The sequence below is a fragment of the Brienomyrus brachyistius genome, chromosome 6, assembly GCF_023856365.1.
Source record: "Brienomyrus brachyistius isolate T26 chromosome 6, BBRACH_0.4, whole genome shotgun sequence".
In the NCBI taxonomy this organism is placed as follows: Eukaryota; Metazoa; Chordata; class Actinopteri; order Osteoglossiformes; family Mormyridae; genus Brienomyrus; species Brienomyrus brachyistius.
In genome coordinates, this window is record NC_064538.1 from 3,408,844 (window position 1) to 3,436,133 (window position 27,290).

The following is a 27,290-nucleotide window of genomic DNA, read 5'->3' on the forward strand; positions in this document are numbered from 1 at the left end:
CATGTGACTGCGACAAAGCATTATCTTTTATGTATTTATTCACAGATTGTTTCCTAAACTGCAAATTGGCCATTTGGACTCTGACATTTAATTCTTTTTAACGGGATGGACTTGTCACATTGGGCTCTGCCGTTGGACCTCCGGATAGTGTCACTCGGACTTATCAGCGGATAAGAGCAGTAACTCATTTTGTGGGGTAAATGTGAGTTAAACAACTGGGCGTAATCAAAGATCACAAACGCTGCTGCATTTAGCACAAAAGTATGCAAAGATTATGCATTATTGTCTTTGTGCTCAGGGCTTGAATCTGAAATGTCGTCTCCCAGTAACACCTGAGGGCTAGACGTGGTGTCATAATTTGAAAGATCCATAGCTGTGGGTAAAAAAAAAAACTGCTAAGTGAAAAAGTGAAAATCTAAATCTGGGCTCTGACTCTGTAACTTCAGGAAGCATATCGGTTAATGATGTGGACTCTTGAGCAGCCAGCACTGTAAATGATCCGGCCTGCTACCAAAACTCCAATTAAATGTTAGTTTTGGAAGCTGCTCGTAATGTGGTGCCGATGTCCTGCTGGAGAGCCCTTGAGCAGAGTACTTAACCCACATTGCTCCGTCAAATTATCTGGCTGTACAAATGGAAGAAAGGGGTATCATTTCAAAAGATTCTGTGGTCGAGCAGCTGAAAGTGTCAGCATACAAAGGCGAAGTCGTTTAGGTGGGCAGACTTTCAGGATGGGAACCTTTGTGTGGAGCACAGGCAGATTCAGAGGCATGCAGCTTCAGATCACAGCAGTAGGGTTACATGTGTAGTTAACGCCGCAGTTCGAGCTGCTCACCGACGGCCGTGTTCTGTAACAGCCCAAGGAGGGAGAAGCTATGGGAGCGCCGCCTCTCCCTGCAGTGTGAAAAGGCGACAGACGCGTTCCCCTCCGTGGTGAAAGGCGACACTCGCCGGGTTTTAGATCCCCGTGGAAATGAGATTTCTCTTCCGCGCTTCTCAGGTCCGGCTGGCAGTCGATGTAGATTCCTCAGCCTTTAGTCACCTCGCGGGTCGGGTGTTAGAAGTGGCCCGGACTGTGGAGTGCGGCTTCTTATCTCATGCATCCAGCATTGATGAGATTTCGCCGTAATTATCCTTGTTTTTTCCCGCGGGTCCGACCGGTGTATGAGTGCAGTGGCGGTCCCGTCTAACAGTAGCAGTACTACCGCGGTCTCTTGTATAGGAAAGCGAAGCGAATTCCGCCCCCATCTGCCCTCAGAGCTGCTTGCCAGGAAGTAAAATTATAATCCCGTCGTCCCCATTCATGGCTGGCGGTGTTATTTTTGATGTTATTGGTGCCGTTGGTTGTAACTGATGCTTTTATTTGAGAAGGGGCTAGGACGGCTTTGAGGTTTAGCTTTTCGGTTTTCTGGTCGCATACGTAACCTGCCAGTGACGATGCCCTTTACAGTGAGATTAAATGCCTCCCCACTTCCTTGCAGGCTGCCTCTGGTTTTTTGTGCTGGAGGAGAGTGTTGAGCAGAGGCCTCCATCTCTCCTTCCCTACGCCGCCTCGTGTCCACACCATGACATCGGAGCTGGAGAGCAGCCTGACCTCCATGGACTGGCTCCCGCAGCTGACCATGCGGGCCGCCATCCAGAAGGCAGACGGCGGGCCGCGGGGCCACGCCCACGGCCCGGGCTCCAACAAGAAGGGCGCCCTGCTAGACCCCGGAGGTGGCGCCATGCTCGACCAGGAGGAGGCGCAGCAGCACAGGGACGGCAAGCCGCCCTACAGCTACGCCAGCCTCATCTCCTTCGCCATAAACAGCTCGCCGAAGAAGAAGATGACCCTCAGTGAGATCTACCAGTGGATCTGTGACAACTTCCCGTACTACCGAGAGGCGGGCAGCGGCTGGAAGGTGAGCCGGGATCATGCCACGCCTCGGAGTCTAGTGTGCTTTAATTAGTGCTCGAGTGACACCTGAAACACCAGGTGAGGTGACCCCAGCATTCCCATAATTACTCCAGTGAAGCAATTAAGGGTTGAGGTTGAGTGAAACCTGGCGTGCCCTGGGAGTGTGGGCGCCCGTGCGCTCCTGGCAGGGTGAGCAGAAGTGCCGCAGGGAGTTTAAGAAAAGCATCGCAGGCTGCATCGATTTCTCCTGTTAATTAGTCGGGCTTTTGTGATCTTGACAGCAACTCGAATGCATCGGATTTTACTTTTGAGATGAATAGAATGTGGTTGGTTCGCACCCCAAAAGGCTGCCGTCCGATGCTGTTACTCCTCGCGAGGAGTTCGGAGTTGAGCGGATGGCCCGCCGACCCTGCGAGCGAGGCAAATAATGAATGGGAGACGGGAAGAGTCAGAGCAGCCCAACACACCTGTGTGAGATTCCCACTCAGATCATGGCTGGTGATGGGAATGTTGATTCTCTTGGGGCCACATAGACCAGATCAGACCATTTTTGACTTTTCTGTTTGATCCGTGATCGACACGCAGCACAGTTACTCGTACGTGTTATCGGATCTGAACTTAATTTTCAAATGTTAAATTTGAATTGAGATGACCTTTGAGATGCCTGTGCGTAACGATTTTAAAATTACTTTTTCTTTTAATTACATTTGCAGCCATGTGGTGTGAATAGAATCCTCAAGCTACAAAACCTTATTTCTCCTTATTAACGATAAAAATGGTTTGGAGATAATCTGCAGCCCTGCATGTGCCGCGATGTTGGCCCGGGTAGAGGAGGGGGGCAGGGGTGTTCCCACCGGCTGGCGTAAGGGGTTAAAGCCGCGAGCACTCCACAGCGGATGTACCTGGCCCCGCACAGCTTGCTTGCATTGCCCCCAAAAGGAAGCGTGCGCTTCCTAATTACCGTGAAGGTGATTGCTGTCAGCTGTGCACAGTGGGAGCCAGACAGACAAATGCGGCAGTGATGTCTGGACGCTCCCGCTGCCGGGCCTGGGGTGGGGGGGGTGTTCGCGGTGGGGGGAGGGCAGGGTGTGCAAGTATGCTTGTTTATACGGGGTAGGGGGAATGGGTGCACGTTTAACGAGGACTGAGGAGTGAGACTGCGTCCAGTGCGAAGGTGTGCGTGCGTGGGGGGGGGTGTTGTCTGTAGTGCAGCTGCAGCTCCTGCTGTTCCCGTGGAGACGCACACTGGAATTTACTACCCAGCGCACGCGCTCGTCTGCCGCGTATGATAATGCGCGCATCGCGGGGAGCGCCGTAACTAGGCCGGGTGAGCCAGGTGAGGCGAGCCAGAGTGTGCAGGTCAGCCCACCGGTGACTGATATCCATAGCGCCCATGCAGCATTTTACTGTGGAGCTGGTGGGCCAGTGTTAGTCAGGCACACAGGTGGGAACTTCAGGCAGAAACACTAGTCGAATTTCGCCAGTCATTATTCGAGTAATATTTGATTAACCCTGCCTCGACTCTCATTCCCTCCCTGCACATGGACAAGTACTAATGTATTTCCATATAAAATGAGAAATTACTCATTGCTGCAAAAGTTTCATTATGGTTATGATTGATATGGAAAGCGCATGCAGATTTCATGCAAAAAAAAAAAAAAAAACTTTTAAGGAAAACAACTAATCATATTGGTGATAAATAATATTTGAGAGAGTTCATTCATTATTCAGTTTAATTTTTAACTTTTTAATTTTAATTAAACTTTTTTTGTAGATGTTCTTAAATATTCAATGACACTGACGCCGCCCTAACATCTACCCGCTTGGAGTCACTGCTCTTCAGCACCTCCAAAGAATGACTTTTCCGCTTAGGCTGTTCCTCCAGCTGCCCCGCCGCCTCTGGGCTCCTCCTTTGCTTTGGAGCCTCCTGAAGCTTCGCTGAAATGCCAGCATGTGTTGTATGGTAATGAGGCGGGCCGTTAATGTGGCAGGTGTTAGTCTCATTCGCGTTACCTGTGTTTGGCGGAGAACGCTTCTCCGAATCGCACGCAGGTCGCTTTCACTTCGGCATGATTTTGATGGACTAACAGCGGCTGTGCGGCCTCCTCCCCCCCCCCCCCCCCCATTGGGCAGGTGGGGCTTAATGATACGCAGTGATGTGTAATGATACGGCTGGGCGCCCTGATGGACAGAGTGGTGACTGACATCTCCTGATGGACGCACGCTCTTTAAGGCATACAGCTGCAAGCTGTCGGACTTGCTGGGGCAAGCCGGCGCCCCCTGCTTTGTGAATTTGGTAATGTCCACTAATATCTGTGCACATGAGGTCTGCATCATTTAATATGGCAGTAAAATGAAATTAGTGTTCATTAGATTTTGCTTAATATCTTATGGGAATAATGAGGTATTTTTTCAACCTGAATCCTAGAACCCTGGTCTTTGATAATCCCAGGTATTGCCTGGAAACCGGATACATAATCTGATGGAAGCTCTCGGCCTCCAGCATGTCTGGCTGCCCGTTCCTGTTATGGTGCAGCCTTTTCTGTTTTGGTGTCTTGTTTCGGTGTCTTGGCGCTGTGGCCGGTAGTGGGCTAGCGATGGCTTAATGGGCTGACGATGGCCCCCGGTAGCACCGCCGCGGCTCTGCATCTGAGCATGGACGAACTTTCGGTCGCCGGCTTTGCACGTGTTTGCCTTTTTTTTTTTTTTTTTTTTTTTGTCTTGCTTATAAATCCCTTTCCGGCTTTGAAAGTCTCGGTGTTGCATACCACAAGCAGTTGTTGATGAAACGCTTAATTCTCTGCTGTACATTGTCACTGTCACTGATTGTTATGCTCTGAAAAAGCTTTGGCTCTGGGTCAATTTCTGACATTATGAGCTCTGTGCCGGCTGCCTTTCGTCGGGGGGATTAAATTAGCTCGGAACGTGCGGCTTGTTTCTCAGGGCTCCCGATTGAGATGTATGTGTTTTCTTTTCTCTCTCTTTCATTGTCTGCTCTCCTTCTTCTGTCAGTCGTCCTTATTTCCCCTTTTCACCGGAGTCGTCCGCAGCTCTTAAATGTAGCCCCTGACCGCACAGCCAATCTAAATGCTAATGCTTTATATGTGTGTGTAGTACACGCTTACCGAGGGCCTCATCTAGCCAAAGCTTGAAGGGCTTCAAATCTGTACTTTCGGTTGAGGGGTGGGCTGTTTATGAACCTGAGCTCCCGTTCAAGCAAGGACAGGCCTCACTTTCTGATGAGATGCAACTGTAGCTTTGATCTGTGGCACCTGAAGCGAGTATCCGGCAGTCTGCTTCCCCAGCAAGAAAAAGTTACTGGAAGAGCTGATGCCAGCTGCAGAGCAGTATGGGAAATGAAGACACGGAAATTCCCTTTTTGGGAAAACTGAATAATTAGAAGTCATTTGGAGGAGTTAGGTTTGCGTCGGCTTGACACTTTATTATTTTGTCCAGTAACTGCATGCCAGCCCGTTGAAATATTTCTGTATGAATATTTCATCTGTCATATTTGAGTCATTAGCGGTGATGGGGTCATGGTGCCTGCTGAAGTGTGGCAGCTGCTTCACCCAGCACCTCCAAATTGTGCAAATGACGTCCCGGGTAGTTGTTAGGCTTGGTAATATTGGGTTGGTGTTAGGGCTGTACGATATAACCAAAATCTCATATCCCGATATAAGTCATCTAATATCCCGATAACGATATATATCTTAGCTCCACGTCATATTTATGGACTTTTTTCTACAAATCAGCTGGAAATCAGCTGAAGAATCCGGAAATAAAAAGGAGCGAGGTCACCAGTGTAACGATATCCACAGATAGATGGGAAGTGATCCACAAATGTGCAAAGCGCATTTCACGTGTACATATGACTCCGTATTTTTGGGGATATGGTTTTACTCAACACAAATTTCAAAATACTTATTTGTGGATAGTTAAACATTTGTGGATCATGGTACATATTTGTGGATTGTCTTCTATGGGTTGCAAATAATAAAGGCCAATAAAAACTTCCATACAAGTGCCTTATCCCGCCTGGTGACATTTAACATTGCCAGCCATCATCCAAGCGATGAAGTATTGCTGCAAATGGTGCATTTTGCAACACCACGAAATAAACAATAGAGCATAATATGAAACTATACACGTTTTTTTTTTTTTTTATTTCGTCATCCGAAATGTATATCGCACAACCCTAGTTGGAGTGGCGAAATTTGTTTGATAGTTTCAAAATATTTAGCAGAAACAGGGACAAAATACTTTCGTAACATGCATATGCATGACAGTGTGGCGAGGAACCTGTTTGTAGGTCGTGTGACTCTGTTTACCTCCAATGTTAGGAGGGGGATTCCTTGGTGGGCAGTGACCATGAACCCTTTAGGCAGGCGATCTTCACAGCGCTGCTTGTTCATTACTGTTTATGGCAGTCCTTTTCTTTTATGTGTTTTAAATAATTTTCTTTATGTTTTTTATTTCTTTTGAGGTGGGGGGTATATGATGGCTAATTAAAAAAAATTTTTTTTTCCTTTGCAGGATTGCTTGACCCTCCTCTCCCAGCCCTTGGTGGCTGTACCCTTTGGCATGTGTCGCTGCGTGGAGGACGAGCGAGGGGCTCTCCTGTTGAAACGTCGTGTTTGGCTTTTAGGGTATTTTGCGTGATGTGCTCAGCAGGTGGTTCATTCACAGTGGCACAGTATGTTGTGTTATCTGTTTTCTGTTTTCAGCATCATTGTCGTGGAGATGAAATGCTGGTTCTCCTGGTCCCCCCCCCCCCCCCCCAGCACCACCTCACCCCTGTTGTGGATTGGGGGTGGGGGGGGGGGGGGTGGGTGTGCTTCTGCTAGGTTTAGAAATCCTTTCATTTGCTTCTTCTCTGGTAAAAAGAAGAAAAATCTTTATATTAATGGATTCCATATTGTGTCTGTGTGCATTTCCATATTGTGTTTGCAAAAAAAAGGGGGGGGGGATGGTTTGACGGTAACAAGCAATTAGTTCATCTGGGAGGGAGCAGACGAGTGTTTTGCTGTAGTATGTTTTGATGTGTTTCTTACTGATCCTGCTGCCCAAATTCTAGTTAGTTCCCAGGGTGAGAGAAATTTGATGAATGCAGTTAGACTGTGGATTATTTTCTTTTTTTCTTTATTTTATTTCTTTATTTTTTTTAATGTACCAAATATGTCTTTCAGTCCTAATGGATCTCCCATCAAAGGGGCACTAAAGTGGTTGCAATTCTGGGAGCAGCTGGGGAGGTGGGGGGGGGGGGGGGGGGGAGGGGCTTGTTATGTGCAAGGGAGGTTGGGATAATGAATAATTGTAATTGTGTTACAGTGTGCTGTAATTCACACAGGCCACTGGTTTTGCCTTTGAAAAGCACACAAAGCCAAAACAGAGCTCAGCTCGAGTTTGCTAGAGGAACGGAGTGGGGTCTTCTCAGGAAGCGATTCATCGCGGCATCCCCATCAGAGCGGGTACGTTGCCCCTGGAGTGACTCTCGCCGTTTGCCGGGAGATCAAAGCAGCCATTGCGGAGTTAAGGGGCTGAAAAGAAACGTGACATTTGGAAGAGTGGGTGCAGAGCCGACTGTAATTTGCTCTGCCTGGTGATCCTTCTCAACCACGGGCGATCGTGAGAGTAGAAATTGGTCATAATCACAAATTTGAGAATTTAGTCTGTGAATAAAAGAGCCTGGAGTCCATTTTGGCTCGAGTCCAACGTGAATGGCAGACTTTTTCATGTACTTGGCTTTGTGTTATAGTGGAATAATTATGGGATTCCCTACTCACCAGAAGGTTGTGCCTTCAGGACTCAGAAAGCTGACTGAGGGGTTAATAGGCTGCCTACATGCTGTTCGGGATGAAGGGACGTCCACGTGAGCTGGCACTGGTTGGCTGATGACAGTAAGTGCTGCTGTCATTCTTGATGCTATGTGAGCCCTTGGCCCTTGACTTGTCCTGTCCATTCGGCAGGGACTGTCTGTCTTGTTTGGGGTCTTGGTTTGTTTTTGGCTGAATGTGCCTGTCCACCTCCCCCGTCTCTTTAAGGGGTATAAATGAGGCAAAAAAACCCTCAAACTCAAGCCTCTCATGTTCCTCTCCTTTCATAACAGAACAGGCGATTCTGCTCACGCTCCGCTTTGCTGAAGTTCTCCATGAAAAGGGGGCTCTCACTCCAGTCCTGGCCTCCACCAGACCTTAAAAATCGTGGAGGAAATGAAGAACTTTTTTTTATTTTTTTGTATCCGCTCAATGTGAATTTGAAAGCTGTTTTGAAGCTTTTTGAAGCTGACTGCCTCCGTTCTTCAAAACGGCCTTTAATTGCTGCAGAGATGCTGGCTCCCCTACCCTCCCGGTGTGTATGTGTGTGATTTGTATTGCACGCTGCATGCGGATAAAGCACAAACGCGTTACTATGCACAGAGGCAGTGTGGAGCGTTGACCCCCTCTTGCCCGGCAGGCGGGTGCACGATGACGTGCCGTGTGCCACCCTCCTGCGCACGCCGATCGGCAGGAATACGGCGGCGGCTGCGGCGGCTGATTTCTGTGAGGCACAGCCGGGGGAGCTTGTGTCTGATTAGCATCCGTGACATCGTCGGCTGAGAATAGCTGCCGCCACTGATTAGCGGGGAAATGGTTTCTCTTTAGTACTGAAACGAAAACAAACACCCTTGATGTGCCTGTTAGAGGTATCACGAGCTGCAGGAACGTTTGTGCCTCCATGCCAAGCAAAGGCCTCCCTTTAGCTGCTGTGGCCTGCCTCGTTTTTGCGTGTTTCCTGTGGGGAGGGTCTGTCACTGCCTAGCAGGACACTGGGAGATGGGTGTGGAAGTGTCAGGGTGGAAGCTGGGGTGGGAAGGAGACCTTTGGGTGTTTTGGTGATACTGTGCTCAAGTTTCAGACCAAACTGATCTCTGACCAGGTCCTGACCATCTGTGAATCTGACTGCAGTTTCTCCCTGGAGGTGGCCAGCTGTAACTACGAGGGTCTCATACAGGCCATTCTATCTTCTCATTCTGCAGCTGCTTTAACCCTGTGTGAACCAGTAAAAAAATAATTTAATAGAAAGTTAGTTTCCTGCCTGCTTAATTAAACTATCGGCCTTACTTGGTTACCAGGCTGAGCCATTTAGTGTTTGCTCAAATATTTCCCTCTTTTTCCCCAACAGGGGTTACTGTCTGTGAGTTAAGCTAATTAAAAGGCCTATTCCTCATGTGCGTCCCTGGGGTCTTCTGAAGGATGCTCTTCCAATGGGCAACGCCGGCTGCATTCTGGCTGAATCTGCTCTGGTCATGTGTGGGGGGGGTGTCTCATTTTTATGATGGTCTGGCCTCGATAAAAATGTACGTTTCTGGGAGGAAAAAACTCTTGTTGCGCAGTAAAATCTAATCGGATGTTTCAAAGCAGGCCAAGGGAAGATCTGAAGGCCTTTTCCTGGAGAAAGGCATCACTTGAGTCCAGTTTGGGTGAGAAATTAACTGCTAATAGTTGTCAGGGACTGTTACGGGTTGGTGCTCCGTCCGGTGTTATTCCCTGCTTTACGCCAGTAACTTCCGAGATCTGGGTTTCCGTGACTCTGCATAGGACAAGCGGGGATGGATGGATGGATGGATGGATGGATGGATGGTTGTCAGGGAGGTGTGGTATGACCAGCAGCTTGACTCCCTGTCGATATAGGTATGGGCTTACTGTTGTACCGAGGCTCTGCGTGTGGAGATGGAACGCCATTGTTCAGAGGAAGGCCTCAGTTCATTCATAACTGCTTTGGTTACCTGCTCTGAGACAGCGGGCGGCACTCGGCACTCAGGTTGCACATAACATAGGAAAACGGAGCCAAGATGCGGATTTACTTATGTCCTCATTACTGTAATTCAGTTATTCAGTCATTCATTATTCATCCATTCAGTCTAGGGTCAGTGAGGGCTGGAGTCCATCCCTGTAGACCTGAGCTTCAGGGCAGGAACACGAGCAGGGGGCAGACATACAGAGAGTCAGAGGCCGCTCCAAGGTACCAGACAGGCTGGACAGCCGGCCCGTGGGGCTAGGAACCGGGCTGGGGGACTTGGGGATGCGGAACAGCGAGCGAGCACACGGACGCACGCCGCCAGATTAGAAGGGATCCGGGAGCCCGGGGCCTCGAGCGGTGGCGCCGTCCTCCCTGCCGCCACGATTATTTATTTACATATTCATTAGGTGCAGGGCTGGGGTTCCCCTCGGGTACAATGGCGGCTCTTCCTCCAGTCCTGAAAAAGACCAGATTAAGTTCAGTATGCGTCCCTTAGTGTTCAAACAGGGCTGTCTGCTTCCCTTCAGATTCCTGTGAGCAGGTGGCGCCACTGCTGCTTATCAGTTAAATATTTATTTTTCAGCCCCCCCCCCCCCCCCCCAACACGAAAAGTGTCATGCTGGATTTGCACAAATGATATTTAATACGCTGCCCAGATGTCAGGTATCGAGTGCAGCAGGCGATTGGTGCTCTATGATTGATTCAAATGCGGCGCCAAAAGGTGTCCTGACAGAGGTTTGCTGTTGTACCTTTGAACGATGCGTAACCTTTATCACTCCTGTAAATATTTTCCAACTGTATAAATAAATGAAGTACGAGCTAATGCTAAGCAAATAGGTAAATGATTATCTGAATTTTAACCGTTTTGGTTGTGGTGATTTTCATCTTTATTTAAATCAGTGTGCATCATGCCTCAGCACATGAAATATATTTTAAAAGTAGCTATTTCTATCTTCTGAATCTCAGTGCTGTTTTTGCTCATTATTAATTATGTGATATAACAATAGACAGCGGCACTGATGCAGTCCTCATCTGTTTTGCCTCGTTCTTTATAGGGAGTTTTTTTTTCATGAGAAGATTTATTTATTTTAAGGTATAAATCTGAACAGAAACCCAGACTGTAATGAAATAAAATTGTTTTGCATGTGAAAAAGATCCCATTGTGTTTGTCAATCACACCAGGTAAGTAGAGTGATGTGTTCCTGGAAGCCAGTCTCGGCGAGATGATCGAGCCTCTCGCCACTCTAACAGGAAATTGACTAGAAGGGGAAAGCATGATTATTTCTCAGTGCCTTTCCAGGGCGTCTAAAAGGTTAATTAAATTTTTCTCCAGCCCACCCCACCCGCCCCCCCCCCACGCTCGGGATTCTGGGCCTCACAGTCGGATTGTCATGTGGGCTGTTTGAGCGACCGCTTCCTGAATGTAAATGTAACATTGCCGTTAACCCCTTGAAATCTGTCCCCCCTTTTTTTTTTTTTTTTTGGGGGGGGCGGTGTGCTTTTTCCATCCCCACCCTCTCAAATCCGTTATTGAATATAGTCTGAAACTCTAGCCTGCTGAGCATAATTTTCATACTTTGTCTGCTCGTAGTTGCATGTATTTCAGCTTTCCATCTATTATCCTCTCACCAGGAATCCGTCCGTTTTATTTATTTATCCGTTTGTTTATTTTCTGTTCCGCCACGTCGCACTGATGCGTGCCAGACTCCGTAATGTGGAATTAGGGTTATGCACGAGCCGGCGGGCCGAAATGAGGCCCCCCAGGGGGCAGATTCCTCATGGTCAGGTGACTTCACCTACCATTCTGGCTCTGCCACAGGCCTCCCCTCCATGTTTTACCCTGGGGTCGCAGTACTGAACTCACCCCCCCAGGCTTGCAGGTCTTACCCAGTGTCTGACCTGGACATTTACGGATTGTTTATTCCTCCCCTCCACTGTTGTATGAATAATTTTACATCCTTTCCATGCACCCGTTACTTGTGGACAGAAACTTGTTAACGAGTGCAGTCGTTATCAGTTTTAATTGGGTTTATTTGTGTGGTGTGCATTAGGTGTTTAAGTGAAGGGCCCTAGCATTTAATTAGTCAATTACAACTGTTTGAATGGTAGCGTGTTTTTATCACTTGCAGTGGAGCTCAGGCTGTTGGCCTGTGCAGGGGAAGCTGCACCTGTTTTAATGAAAAGTGTCTCATTTTATTGAAACGCTCACTCCTTTTTAGAGATGTGCGTGTTGGTTGGATGTGCGGCAGAACCAGGAAATGGATCATGTTTGAGGAAGCATTTGGAGCCAGGGCTGATGACATAGTGCAGTGCCTCTACTGTGTGTAAATGTGCATGGCTGCAATTAGGGATGGGAATAATTAGTATGCTTTTGACTGGGTAGCTGTACTAAGCAGGGATGGGCTTCCTCCTTGTGTAGACAAGGTTTCGGGGTGCTTTAGGCATGGTCATAGGTTAAAAGGAGAGATCTGCCTCGTTAATCGTACACAAACGCAAAGGGAGCATGGCAGTTCAGGCCTGGCTTCAGAGTCACTCCGTCATTATTTGACCTGAATACAGAACCACTGCTGACGTCGAGCCTAAATGGACAGCAAAATAAAAACCTGAAATGGTTTTAATGCTGCTGAAGGCAGAGTCAACAGTGCAAGCAAACTGCCTCTTGCTTGGATGACCCAATAAATACAATTATTGCAAGTGTTTAATGCAGTTAAATTTCACTTTCTAGCTCGCGCAGTGTCCTGCTGCTGTTATTTTCTGCTCTTTGCACTTAATGCTCTAAGTGGCATCTCCATCAGTGTGTGTGTCCTCTGTCCCTCCTCAGCAGGGCGTTCGGCTGGCTAACTAGGCCACAGATGTACGTACTTCCGCACGGACCGTCTGCAGCAGTCTGCTCGTGCTCAGTCAAGTTCTGCTGCTTCCGCTCTTGCTCTGGGGTTTGGTAGGACAGAGTGCAGTGTATGACTGGACAATACTTAAGAAAATTCCATCTGGAAATTTGAAAAATTTGGAGTATTCCGATACTTATAAGAACCAAAAAAGGAGCTGAAAGTTTGCCCAAAATACCTTCTATTTGGTTATATTTTATATATCAAGAGTCTGTCTTAAGTGGGAATGGTAAATCAGTAGGTTGTATTCTGGTTACCTTTAATAACTGAATTCCGATGCGTAAATGATCAAATAAGTTGGTTGATGTCGCTGTTGGTTTACCAACCGTCACCAATCAGTGCCGACGAATCACTTGCTTTTGCTCAATATCGTCTCTATGGAATGCAAATTATTTCCACGCAACAAAGACGAATGTCTGACCGGTTCTTGTTTGCTTTTCTTCTCCTAACTCTGACAAACATGCCACACTCTACGAGTGAGTGCAGCTCCCAGGACAAGAATGATTATGATTGGCTTATAGAGTGCATGCAGAGCTCACACAAAAGCAGTGATGGTAAACTTTAGACTTTCTTTTTATACTAGATAACCTTCAAAATGATCAATCATTAAAATTCCAAAGCTTAAGTTTTGTTTCCTGTGACAGAGTAAAAACATTGTAGTGAAACTTCTTGTCTTAACCCTGCTTGGCTGTCTTGCAGTGTGACAGTTGCATGTGTATAACATGTGATTATAGATATTAATATTACATGTTGCGCTGGCCTAGTGTAGCATGTGTAGTCACCAAACCTTTTGCACACCTCCTTTTGCCACTGGTTTGCTTCAGCTGCAAAGGGGTTGAAAGCCTGTGACAGGTGTAGTGCTTGGATAAAAAAAAAAGGTGTAAGTGGGTAAATTGCTATGAAGTGGCACAGTTGTCTCCCTACCATTGATTAGCTGGTTCCCGGGATGAACGTGCCAGCACTCTCCAGCATTTTCACTGGCGTTTAGAGATTTAAATGAGCGAAATATGGTAATCCCAGATTTGCCCGCCGGATCCTGCAGCTGTTGTCTCACCTGTTGGGTTCCTGTAGACAGGGTATTAGGCGTAAGACCTCAGAGTCGTGTAAAACGCAACGCCTTGCAGGTTCAGGTAAGTCACTCTCCCTGTATCGTGATTGTTAGGGTAAAATCCTGGGTGATAATACAATAAAATAAATGCCTCATTCCTGCCCCGCCCTCCCCAGTTCTAGGTTTCGAGACACTAATTCTGCCCTGACTTTATTCAAATACGATATTCGTGTTTGTCTGCTGTGCAGTGATATTTCACCTTCCATTAATATTATTGCATTTTTGCTTATTCACCTGCCCTGCTTTGCAGAACGATGTGAATTAATCAAAACCTCCCTCTCTCTCTCTCTGTAGTGCAACTTAACAAGTAATTATGGCTGTGTTTTAGCGTGTGTGTGTGTGTGTGTGTCTGCTGGTGATTTCTGCTCTGTAGTATAGTCCTGTTGCCCCCTCACACGTGTGCCCATGTTTCCACTCTCTCTCTCTCTCTCTCTCGCTCTCGCTCTCGCTCTCGCTCTCGCTCTCGCTCTCGCTCTCGCTCGCTCGCCTCGCTCTCTCTCTCTCTCTCTCTCTCTCTCTCTCTCTCTCTCTCTCTCTCTCTCTCTCTCTCTCTCTCTCTCTCTCTCTCTCTCTCTCTCTCTGTGTGTACTGCAACTTAAAAATGTTAACAAGTAATCATAGCTTATGAATTGGGAAATTTGGGATTGGGCCTGCAGATGGCTGGGGCTTTGTAGGGTGGGGGGCCTCCTTGTCAGGCCGGGTCGAGGTGGCGGTGAATGGCAGGCCCGTCCTGGCAGCGGTGATTAAATCCCGCTTTCCGGCTATCAAGGTGGGCCTCGTGCCACTGATGTAATAAACACAGAGGAAGAGGCCTCATCCCCTTGCCTGCGGGATTGTTATTCTTCATGCCGCTAAGTGGATTATCCCGTGCAGGCTGGCAGGCGACAGGCGTGTGGGGGGGTGGGGGGGGCAGAGCAGCCGTGACTGCCCCTTTTCCCGGTTAACCATGGCTGCTGTGAGGCCATAATGAGGTGCTTTCTCTGAGGGAGGGGGGCTCAGAAAGGCTTTGCCCCCCCTCCATTCCTGTCAGCCAGACGGTGCAGGGGGACGGCCTGGCTGCGCTCTGAGTCTGCTTACTGCCGCCTCGCTCCTGTTTTCCTCACAGTCCCATTTGCGAGCCGACGGCCTGCTGCCTGGGCATGTTCTCCGTGTCAGTGTGCGGGGCCCCAGGGACGAGGAACTCCCTTGGGAATAAACAAATAAAATGATGGCATGTTCGCAGGCGCGCAGTCAGTGTTCCAGCAGGTACCTGGGCCTTTTATGTGGGTGAAAGGGTAATGTATTTTTTTAAAAGAAAAAAAAAAAGAAACAATCTGCAAAGCAAATAAAATGTCATGATGAGCCCAGGCTGTTCGTGGGGCTGGAAAGTCAGCCTGCCAGTGCCAGGGATGGAGCTTCTACCTGAGGAATCTCACGTCCTCCTCCCCCGTATCTCAGCCCAGGTGCAGGGGGTTGTTTCACAAAGCAGGATTTCTCTGGTAAGCTGGGTTAACCTAAGATGGAAGTCGTGACTGTCCAATAGGAATGATCCTTACCTAATCTCTTATTTGGCAATCTTGACTTCTATCTTAAGTTATCCCAGCTAACTGAGAAATCCTGCTTCGTGGATGATGTCCGTCAATCCCCCGGCTGTCAGCCTATAAGCTCCCCATTCAGGGTTGAGGGGGGGGTCCGGAGTTTATCCCCGAGGCAGGGAACAACCCAGGATGGGATGCCAACCCATCGCAGGGCACACATACACATATGCTCCTGATTTAACTAACTGTTCTACTAGCTGAAGCATCTTAACCCCCGTTTTCTCTCAGTAGACCTGGATAGTATCTCAGGACCATGTTGGAAGAAGCAGAGGTTTTAAAAGGAGGAATGTATTCATGTACCAGAAGAGAGGTGTGTCTCTGTGAGCCTGGCACTCGTACTCGATCAGGGAGCGGAGGAGGAGTTTGGATGAGCTGGGCAGCACTCTGGTTGGATGTGTCGGACCAGCCGCGATGTGCGTGTGGGCGGTAGAGGGTCCATCGCGTCTCTGTAGGCAAGGCTGGGCTCCGCGCAGATGACTGCCAGCAGGCGAGCTCCTCGATCAGGCTGACTTTGTGCCATTTAGTTTTTAGAATTATAGATTATAGAAAGCATTCTATAAAAAAAAGCTTATTCACCTGCTCTGCCAGTTCGCTACTATGCTGAAATGCATTTAATTCAGTGTCCAGGCCCTGGGTAAGAGTGTCGAAGGCTCATCTTCTCTGCTCATGGACAGGGAGCCCTCTGTAGTGGCGCATGCATATCCGCATGCAAAACTGCATGCAAAACCGCATGCAAATGCCAGTCGGCAGAAGAACCTCGGAATTTATTTAGCCCCTTCTGGATTTCACGGTCTGCCTGGCCCAGCCTTGCTCTTGATTGCTCCCCTTAGTCCTATGATATATATTTACATTTAATACGTGAAATATACAGCTATTAGCATAAGTAAGCAGCCAGTTAGATATTAGTGTTAAAACCTGCTAGCTTCAGGTGCACTTAACTGAGGAGGTTTTATACCCACTTCAATCTGAGTAAACTTCGTCTGTCTTTTGTCAGGAAGATGCCAACCAGCTTCATCTAAGCACCATGTAATTCGATGACAAACCTAGTAGTGTTGCGGTTCCGGACATGTGCTGTACCCAGACGTATCTGCCTGGTGCTTAACCGTAAAACACTTAATATCTAGTTGCTTGAACTCTGGAGCAAAGCAGCACATTATGAATTAATTGACTCTTCTCACATTGCCCAAGATCTCACTTCCTCCTCTTGCACTTACAGTTATGTCTGGTGTCTGACCCATTACATTTTTAGATTTTATTTATTTATCAGATGCTTTTGTCCAAAGCAACGTACAAGTGAGGATGTGAGAGCAGGATCAGACAGGATCGGCTCAAGGGCCCAATGGTGACACGCATGGGGACTGGAACCTGTGATCGTCCAATCACATGCAAGGACTGACTGGCAGAGCCTTCCACCACCTCTGACCCGTTTCCTGTTTTTGTGGGGACGTTTACCTTTCTCTGGGCACGTCGTCCTCAAGTGGGACAAGTGAAGAGTTGATTCCACGTCAGGCTGCCGGTTTAGTGCCAGTTGAGACCTAATCCCAAGTGCAGCAGCTGTCTCGTCTGAATGCTTCTCCCAGCTCCCTTTACATAAACCGGCCATGAGTTTGTGTCCTCATCCCATTGTCCTTCATGACAACACGATGAATACAGAATACAGGAGTCTGCATCTTCTCATGACTGCAAAGAACTTTCATTCAAATAGAACTTTTGTTGTCGATTCTACATGTATCTGATCAGGATAAAGTCACACCATTTAACATTGCGTCCCCCCCCCCCCCCGAGAGGCAAGTATTTCCCTAAGTGTTTCTCTAAGTATTTCCATTATTTTCTTTAACTGGTCGGTTTTGACGATCCCTGTTCCCACCCCCACCCCGGGCTGTGCTCCCAAACCCGTTCCGTTCAGTCACCGAGAAAATGTCGTCATTCGAGGATGCGTATCCATCCAACCATTCATCTGTCCATCCGTCTATCAGTCAATCGGTCCCTCTGTCCATGTCCCTGTCTGTCTGATATGATATGATTAGTTACTTGCGCCATCCTGCTGGTGAGTACACTCACTGCATTCCTTCAGAACGTCCTGTCCCCTGTCTGGGCTGTCCAGTGTCCAGTGACACGCTCAGTGTCATGCAGTCCGTCTGTCTTGTATCTGGTAGATCCTCGTCCCTCCTCCTTTACCCGGATACACCAAGACAGTGGAGCTGTTAAGACATGAAGGAGGTGAAAAACGTGAATGTTAAAAATCTGGCAGCAGAACCTGTCCCATCTGGCCTCAGCAAATATTTAGCTTTTTGATTTATTTTCAGCCCATTCCTGAATTTATTTAAATATGAAACATTTTCCTTAATCTGAACATTGGTCTCCTGCATTACGCAGAGCAGCCTGCCAGCAATGGCGCATAATGGACCGGTCCGGCTGCCCAGCGCCGTTTTCTTCCGGCATGCCGCATTCCGTCGGGCCATGATGTAGCGGATCTCGCGTCTTGAACCCGTGCCGCCGTTCCAGCTCATTAAGCGGCTCGTGGCGGCGCGTGGGCAGACGTGCGAGGACAGCGCGTCGCTGCGGCTCCGTCTGGCCGCGTCACGCTCCTTTGTTGCGAGCCCCTGAAGTACCGTCTTTCGCACATGCATCTGTCTTGCTTTGTTGTGCTTGTTATTGATATGTGGCTTGACTGGCATGTTTATCTGGAGTAATTCAAGATCCTGCTGGATGGATGGATGGAAGCTTTTCTGAATGTACAGAACGTGTTCCTCCGCCCAGCACTCTCCTCCTCGCCTGGTACCGTAGCCATCGTAAGCTGCCGCCGTAAATGGCGTCCGGTTTACGTCAGAAGCTCATTTCGACATGCCTGTGGTATGCATTTGTCTTACTAAGTATTGTCAGATTAATCTGTTTTCCATAACTGTTGATCCAAGATAGGGCTCCGGGGAGCCTGTAAGACCAGGATCACAGGCAGTGGCCACCCTGGATGGCGTGCCTGCCTGCTCCAGGGCCCTCTCACACATACTCTGTGAGTGGTTTAGGGTCACCTTTGTTTATAACTGCGGGTGGAAGATGCTGAGTACTGAGGAAGCAAGTGCAAAGACGAGGAGAAGATGCACATCCAGATGGGGATGGGATTCGATCCCACAGCCCTGTAGGTGTGAGATCCCAGTTCTAAAGCCATGACCCATTGCATTGACCAGATATTGCCAAACGCTTGGGCTAAATTACTTGGTGTGCATCACCTCCTCGTTGGGGTTTGGCTGTGCAGTCATAGCCGTTCAGAGGCGCACGCCCACTGCACAGCGCCCCACGGCTAATGGTGCCTCGTGTTATTATTTTTAAGTTGTCCTTGACTTCAAGCTGCTTTTTGTACAGAAAGTCTGGTGTGTGAACTAATTTAGCATTAATGGAAAATTAAACCTCGTTGTTGCTTGTAGATCTTTTCGTGTGGAAAGTAACTCGCTAGTCTCTGCTAGCTCCATGTAGCCTTGACTTGAGCATAACTGCTATAGCAACAATGAGTATTTGATATGTTTAATTATTTTGGAATGTGTTTTGGGGGATACTCAAGGCATATTTTGATTTAAATATTCTAATTAAACACCTGTATGAGCAGATTCTGTAAAGGAAGTAGCTTTGTGCCATGATGGGTTTTTTGGCTGTAATTTCACATGCCTGTTCTTGGCTTTCTGTTGTTGGATCACAGCTTTATATATATATATTTATTTATTTATATATATATATATATATATATATATATATATATATATATATATATATATATATATATATATATATATATATAAAATTCTGCTCCTGCTGTGATCGATGGGGCCCTGGATCAGCATCGGTTCTCCGGCGCCCGTGGGAGCTTTCCGCCGGCGCGAGACGTCTGGGATCGGCGGCTCCATGGCCGCGCAGTCGGCGTCAGGGGGCCACCATTCACACAGCTTAAAGAGGATCATCGGGGGGGGGGGGGGGGGTGCTCTTGCTGGATGCGTGTGGCTTTGTCTTCACGGGGGACCCTTTGGAACTTGGGTCCTTTATTCTCGCGGGGTGTGAATCTCCTGAAATACCGTTGCCATTCACATCTGTTTGCTCAGTCATGAATTCCTAACACAGGTATTGCCTGTTCATTATTCTGTTTCTCTATCTGGCCCGTGGGGCCCCCCAGACAGTCCGCGGTTTTGCTCCCTCCCATCTCCCAGCAAAAATGTAGACTGTCTGGGGGACCCCAAGGAGCGGGTGGGGAAGGTTTCGTGGAGACTTTCCCCCCCTACGTCAGTTGTACATTTCTTCGTTGTTCTATACCTCCCCGCCCACCTCCCTCCATTTCTCACACATTGTCTTTCTCCCCACAGAACTCAATTCGGCACAATCTGTCACTGAACAAGTGTTTCCTCAAAGTGCCTCGCTCTAAAGATGACCCTGGAAAGGTGAGTGTCCCCAGCATGTGTACTGGATGTACCGTCGTGTGAAGGCAACAGAGGGACTTTGTGTGTTTAATTTACGATCTGTGTTGGGAAATGTTTACTGTGATTGTCAGTGGGTTTCCTGTCAAAAAAGACAGGGATCAGTAATGCTGGAAGAGCAATTTTGTTGTTTGTGTTGGCCTTCTGCAGAGAAACTAGATTTTTCTGGCTCAGGAGGCCAAAAAGTGTTCATTTAGCCTTTAGGCTATTGTGAGTGAAAAGATTCTAGAATGAAGAACACAATTATAAAGTCTTTGATCCACGTTGATTGGATGTGTGCATGTGTGTGTTCTGCTGGAGAATATTTTTATCTCACCCATTAACCCCGCTGCCCTTCTGTGTAGAGATCGTTGGACCCTCGTACTGTTCCATGGTTCATACCTCCCCTATTCCTGCTAATGGATCCATCAATATGAGGCTGTTTTTAACAGTGCTATCGTTGGCCCTGTTTTATGGCCTGGATTGGCGGTCTCTCTGGCTCGTGCGTCTTGTGGTTTGCTCCGTGTCGACCTTCAACAAAACGCCCCTTACTGACGTTTGGGAAAACATTTGGTAGCATTTTCACGTTTTGTTTGCTTAACCCCAGGCCAGCCCACTCGGTTGGAGGTCCACAGCGCCGACAGGTTTTTGGGTCACCACTCTGATCGTGACTGATGGACACCCAGGGAACCCTGTGCTACAGTAATAATAGCTTCAGCAAAGCAATTAATAGCTGACGTAAGGCAAAACCCAGCACTTCACGCTGCCCTGTGAGCCGGGGGTCCTTGGCCCTCCCCTTATAGTCGTCAACCAATTTACCTGTAATTATACACACTCACCCCTGTTTATATGTATGTGTGTGTGTGTGTGTGTGTGTGTGTGTGTGTTTATGTGTATAAAAATATATATATATACACCGACATGTTAACTGAAGCCAAATGCTTTTCTCAGGTATGTATGACAGCAGGGTGAAATGCATAAAAAAATCTGAAGATCGGATTAATCATTTTACACCTTGTCATCTTTAGCAGTGTGAAGTGCTTCCCAGAAGGAAGGCGATTTCTCACTGAAGCTAAGGGAGGGGTGGTGGCAGGCTAGGGGGGATCTGCAGCGTTTACCTGCCTTTCAAGAATATGCGGTGTTGTGTTAAGTATTCCTGTTAGCGGAGTAAAAGTCTCCATGGAAACGGTGTCAGACTGGTGCCCCCTCCCCCCCCGTCCCCCCCAGTTTGGGCAACATGACGCTGCACGCCACACGTGACCTTTGCTTTCCTGGCCCGCCTCCATTTCATTGCCTCCGCGATTTCCCGCAAAGTTACCGATGAACGAGAGCGTGTGTGCACAGCCCCCTCTCACGCGTAAACACACGCACACACACTCATACACGCGCGCACAGAGCTGGTGATGAGTGAGCGCCACAGGCTGAATACTAATTCGCTGTTTTGCCGTAACCCTCTGATATTGGCACTTGGGGGTTCTGTGCAGTTTTAAAAAAGGAAAAATCCGCGGACTCACAGGCGATCAAGAAGGTTTTATTTCTCAATTGATGTTCACCCTCCCCCCACCTCACCCCACCAAAGACCTTCAAAGAAATACTTCCCAGTCCAGAAGTCCCACCCCCTCTTCCGAAATCGAGTGTTTTGCAGCAGACCCCTCCTGCAGCTAGGCACACCTGCGCTGGGTGATCCTTCATCCGCTCGAGCATCTTCAGTCCTGTAGCCGCTGTAGGTTTCTACCCCCCCACCCCCCCCCCCCGGCTGGCAATCACAGTGCTGTACCACTCTCTCTTGCAGCAACCCCACCCCCCAGCCCACCCCAATATGCACGGCCGTCTCATTTCACACCGGTGGGCCCAGAACACGCCTTCAGATCATATCGAACTTTGACTGGAATAAATAAAATGCCTGAAGGCATCATGGCCCCCCCAAATCCCGAATTTGCGCCTCTCTGAAGAAGCGCTTCATAACTTTTTAATTTCGCTCCTGCTCTTTCTCTGTGGGTCAAAGACTTTCCTTTAGAAGCATTTTGAAGGTAAATTAGATGGTTGGCGCGGGTGATTGCTGCAGGGGCGCCTGGCGCTGGGTACAGGGCGCCTGCGGGCGGGTGCCCGGCTACCGCCTCAGCATGGCGTATCCCTCGATGCCTGCCAACTTATCTCTCTCTTAGACCCTCTGCACGCTCAGCCGACATTCTCTCCAAAGACTCTAACCGACGCTGGGTACTTCACAGGAACATTTCAGTTTAATGCTGGTGAACAAACTTCTTTCCCCAAGGACATTTTGCTCCCAAAACAGGGTCCTTAAATGCTGAATATCCTCTAGGGTTTGCATCTAAGTCTTCTGAAGTGGTTCTTGGATTCTCTTAGACTAAGAAAATGCAAAAAAAAAAAAAATTGTATGAAAAGTAGGCTGTAAGTTACCTAGTTGTAGGCAACAAAAGATTTTAACAGATGACTTTAACGCTTATGGACGTTGTTATGAAATGGATGTCTCTTAATTGACCGTGATACGGAAACAACACAGCAATGGTGGCATAAGAGTGGGTTTTAAAAGAAGAAATGGCTTCCTGTTGCAATCGGGGCCAGATTGAAAGTTTGCTGTTTTAGTTTATGATTAGTCTGTCCGAACTTTGACATTGCCATTGGGAAGCCAGAATTGATGGTGGGAGGCCAGCTGGGAGGTAAATAATTTAGTTTGAACCTCTGGATTTTCGCTTTCTGTATAAGAATTGTTTACCTGATTTACCTGAGCGGCTCTCAGGCCCGACTAGAACCTTAATTCTTCTGTGGCTGCAAAGAAGGATCAATGCAACTAGTCAAGGGTGAGTGGATGGTCTAAAGTCTGTGTCTCTCCTCTGGAAACCTGTAGGGCGAGTTGGAGGATAACGAGGAGAGGTGTGGAACGAGCGAGGCCATCGCTGTATGCTGCTCAGCTCCCACTGAATTAAGGGCTTAAGGAATCCAGGCCTTTTCCTCATCCTCCTGTATGTGCTAGAAGTGCATTATGGCTTCCAATAAGGCGGACAGATGTGTTCAGCTCACCATAAACAAATTTAAACATGGCCGTTTGTTTTGTGTTTTCCCCTCTCCCATCTGACGTGGAATCATTTAGGAACTCCAAATATTAATCAAGCACATACACAGGACGTGCAAACAGCCCAGTTTCCATTTCTAACTGGAGAAAGGTCTGTCACCTTTCGCCACATGACTATTGCAGTCTGGGGCGCATTGCTGTCGCTCCTCAAGTCTCAGCAGATTGAAATGATGCTTTATTTGTCATTTACACAAGTACAGGTGCATTGGAATGCTTCCTGTCGTATCCTGTTCTCTCTGGAGACAGACACACGTGCAAATATGAGAGCATAGTTAGGGGACTCGAGCATAGGGTCAGAACATTCATGCAGCACCTCTGGAGAGTATCTGACACGGGTGAAGGGCCTTACTTAAGGGCCCAACAGAGAAGCGACTCTTCTGCCAAGGATGGGATTCAAACCGACTACACAGATGTCTAACCCCCTGAGCTACACACCATGTAATAGTATTTTCTGTATTGCATACCCGATCATATCTCTAAAGCCCGCGGGAGCAAGCCAGCACATGGTGGTGCGTGCGGGATGCCGTTCTGACGCCTGCTGTCTCCTTGCAGGGCTCCTACTGGGCTATCGACACCAACCCCAAGGAGGATGCGCTGCCCGCCAGGTCAAAGAAGAGGCCACGCTCCATTGAGCGGGTGAGTACTCCCAGTGTTTGCTTGTGGCATTTTCACCCTGCTTGAAACCATAAAGCAAACGCACTGAAAGATTCACCTGCTCCCTCCCCGCCCTGTTAGCTTTCCGTGTTTCTTTTTTTCACCTGTCTGCTCTTTAGTGTGTGATTTCTTGAAGTGCCCCTCGCGTGTGTGTTCATTAGAGGTATGAACTGGCTATTCGGGCCGCTTGCAGCAGCTTCATTTTATCACGCCGTCTCCCACCCCAAGACGGTTACCTAGATTCACTCCTCAGCTGTAACGCAAGGATCGTAATTTCAGTTTTGCTGCTGTTCGAGCTGCCAGGTATTAAGTGTCACGCTATCTACAAAGCGCAGAACGTCTGCCTGAATTCCTCACGCAAGCTGTTCAAAACTGGCTTCAGCATAAAATAAAAGCCACAAGAAATCGAGTCGCACACGTCTGCGCGTGCGTGTCTGTGCAGGATTGTCGTCCGTAGTTTGCCGGTGGCCAAGGCAGACGGTATTAATTGCCGTCGGACGCGTCGTCTGCCTCCAGATTCCACAACATGACGAAATGGCCGTTTCGGTATTTTGCTGGAGTGAGTGTCCATCATCTCTGTTAGGGTGGAGAGGGCTTACACTTCTTACTCCACAGTGCCAGTTAGATTGACAGGGTCCCATTGGCTTGTTCACCTTGAGACGCAAATCTGAAAGGATAGCTTACTGTTGTAATAGATAAACTAATTATTACATTGCTAACTGCATTGCCGTCTTGCTGTTAATTGTTTTTTATCAGTTGATAGTGGATGGTAGAGTAGTTTGAAAAACTAGGGAATAATGATGCTTCATGCATCCAGGATAGGCTCTGGACCCCCATGACCTTGCTTAGGACAAGCAGATATGGTGAATGAATGAAAGAATAAATGAATGAATGTACGAATTATGCACATTGGATGAATGGGTGGTTGGGTGGCATGAACTGCCTACAACATCTCCATGGGTTCATATGCTCAATATTATCCCATATTAACTGTGTGTTTGACTTCTGTTATTGGGCTGAGGAGATCTGCTGCTATTATTTTCCAGTCTGAACTCCCATCTGTTGCTGTGGCTTATAGGATAGAATATAATAAAATAATGACATTTTATTCATCCCCTGGGAGAAATTCCCTCTTCGTCTACCTCCATGCTGCTCTCCATGAGAGAGACGTACAGGTGTGAGCGGGTTTGGGGGTCATAGCGCAGGGTCCAGCCAGCGTCCTTGGAGCGATTCGGTGGACTCTCCCTACATATGTGGTCATTCTGTAGCTGGGTTTCCTGCCCCCCGCCTCTGTCTCCAATCTGGCCTCAGCACTGTCCCCTCAGGTGAGTGGAGGAGACGAATAGCTCTGGGTTCGAGTCCCTATTTTTGCTTACCCAGGCCCCCTCCGCCCTTCTAGTCGCAATCTCCTGGGCGATCCTGGCAGGTCTCTGGTTAGCCGCACATACATGCTGACGAATGATGCCTGTATCAGCTTGGCTAATTACGCCATGAGGCTACCGTTCAGACACGATGTGATTCATCTCATTTGTACTGGGGGTGCGAATGTGTGTGTTTAACGCTCCGAGATCCTTCGTCTCTGATGTTCGGCTCCATATTTTAAGCTCTTCCCTGGTGGCGCATATCAGAACGTCTGCAGCTTCCTCCTACGTGAAGTTCCGGACTGACTCTCCCCTTCGCGCCAATCTGGTTGAATCGTCTATTCAATCAGGCTTTTTAATATCAGATTTTTCCGGTTCGACTAATGGTTCGTTAAATCGTCGGCAATCTGCGGTTTCTGAAGAAGCGCATCCGTAGTCTCACTAAATGCACATTGATTCATCTGTCGTAGAAATGCAAATATTGCCCCTGTGATATTTCACCAGCTGCGACCTTCCTGCTTCCTTAATCCATCTTGGTACTGTAACCATAATGAAAACGCCGTAATTGGGGAAATCCTTACTATAAATCCGCAGACACGGTGCGTCTCTATCTCATATCCTGCCCTTTCATCCTCGGGGGACCCTGTAATTCCCAGTCTCTCTCTGTCCGCGTCGCGCCTCCTGCAGTTTTTATGCTCTGCTTGGCCCGCCGTCGCCAGAATTGTAAGCGAATCATATCCAGCAGCCATTACTCATAGTTTTTGCTGCAGGGATATAAAAAAAATCAATTAATTCAGAGATCTGCTAGGATTACTTTTCAGCATTACGATTTTATTTTACATCTCTGAGTTGCTGTGTTGCAGTGAGCTTTCTGAGAAGGCTGTGGCTTACAGGTTGGTGTGTGTTTCTGTGCAGATGGGGGTCAGTTAATGTTTCTCTTTGAAGATGCGTGTGATTTGGGCCCCTGGCGCCATCTGATTAGGATCTCTTGATGCTTTTATTTTCGATGACCTTTTTAAAGTTCTTGAAATAGGCACATTGGCTCTGCAAAGGTTTGGCACCTCATCCTGGGCTGTTCCCTGCCTCGTGTCTGTAGCTTCCGGGATAGGCTTTAGACCCCCGCGACCCAGAATAGGACAAGTGGTATAGAAGATGAATGAGTGAGTGAATGAATGAATGAATTAGGCACACTGTGTGGCATGAACTGCCTCCTGCAGTTGGACATTTTCATAGGTTACTACGCTTAATTATATTGTTTATTAACTATGTGTTGAAGTTCTGTTATTGGGCTGAAGAGATCTGCTGCCATTGTTTTCCAATCTGAACTTCAGTGTAGGACTGGGAAGTCCAATTCTTACTGCTGCTTATAGAATATAATAAAACAGTGATTCATTCCCTAAAGGGTAATATTTCTGCTTATCCATGTTGCTCTGCATGATGTCCAGACACACATGTACATATACACACAGGTGAGAGTGAGCTTGGGGGATCACAGTGCTGGGTCAGCCAGTTGCTGGAACAGTAGGAGGTTAAGGGTCTTGCTCAGGGCCCCCTACAGTGGAATCAGCCTAGAGGCGCTGGGATTTGAACCCACAACCTTCTGGCCACAGGGTTCTAACCAAGTGAGCCACCCACTATCCCTACTGGAATCGCCAAAGACCATGTTTATGATGACCTTCAAAGCATTGGGTCCTTACACAGTGACCTGATTCACCCAGCAGCCACCCTGGAATCACTGCTGTACTCCCAGCTTGGGAAAGCACTCTTATTGCTGCTCGCTTAAACAGTTTGGCCACCTCCAAGATTAATTATATCTTTTTTTCGCACTGTGACACACGGCGATCACCAGTGTGATCCCTCGGATTTTCATCGCTCCGTCCTAACGGTCAAATTAAATGTCAAACTTTTAAATTGCATGTTTGGTTGGCCAGAAGCTGAACAACAGTCCAAATGAAAAATGGGGGCTGGGGGGGGGGGAGCAGGGTGGCTGAATAGGCAGGATTTACAGGTTGGGCCTTTGCTCTATGCTGTGGTTGTTGTGCACCTTGAAGAAGGCGTCTCTCTCTCTCTCTCTCTCCCTCTCTCTCTCTCTCCCTCCCTCCCCTCATTTCTACTCTGCATCTAACTCTGCCTTTCTTACCTCCCTCTATCCATCTCTCTTGCCACCTTATTCTTTATTTCTGTAAAAAAAAAAAAAGCATGGACACAAAAATGCAGATTTATTTATGTATGTATTTTTAAATGTTTATCACAAATGAAAAATCTCATTGTTGCCAGCCAATCCTCTTAGAGTAAGCAGTTTTGGGAGACAGGCGCCCTGAGTTATCTGCCTGCTCCCAAAGCCGCCACAGAGACGCAGCTGCCTTATTTATTCCCGCTTTCATTTATTCCCCTTTTCAAATTAAAAATAATTTGACCTAAATAAAGTTTCTTCAGTCCTTTATAATATATTGTCTATATGCCTCTGTTACCCATTCATTTCTGTCTTTAATGTTCTGAGTT

The 27,290-nt window shown here is 47.8% G+C and overlaps 1 protein-coding gene across 1 annotated transcript in view; it reads left to right on the plus strand.

Moving 5' to 3' along the window:
* The window catches only part of LOC125744596 (forkhead box protein J3-like), a 68,367-nt gene that overhangs the window by 25,559 nt on the left and 15,518 nt on the right, over positions 1-27,290 (plus strand). Inside the window, exons 2-4 of the mRNA XM_049016587.1 lie at positions 1,482-1,901; positions 19,593-19,667; positions 23,326-23,409. Of these exons, the coding sequence (XP_048872544.1) occupies positions 1,566-1,901; positions 19,593-19,667; positions 23,326-23,409 (495 nt within the window). The 5' untranslated portion in view covers positions 1,482-1,565. The remainder of the gene's footprint in view (positions 1-1,481; positions 1,902-19,592; positions 19,668-23,325; positions 23,410-27,290) is intronic.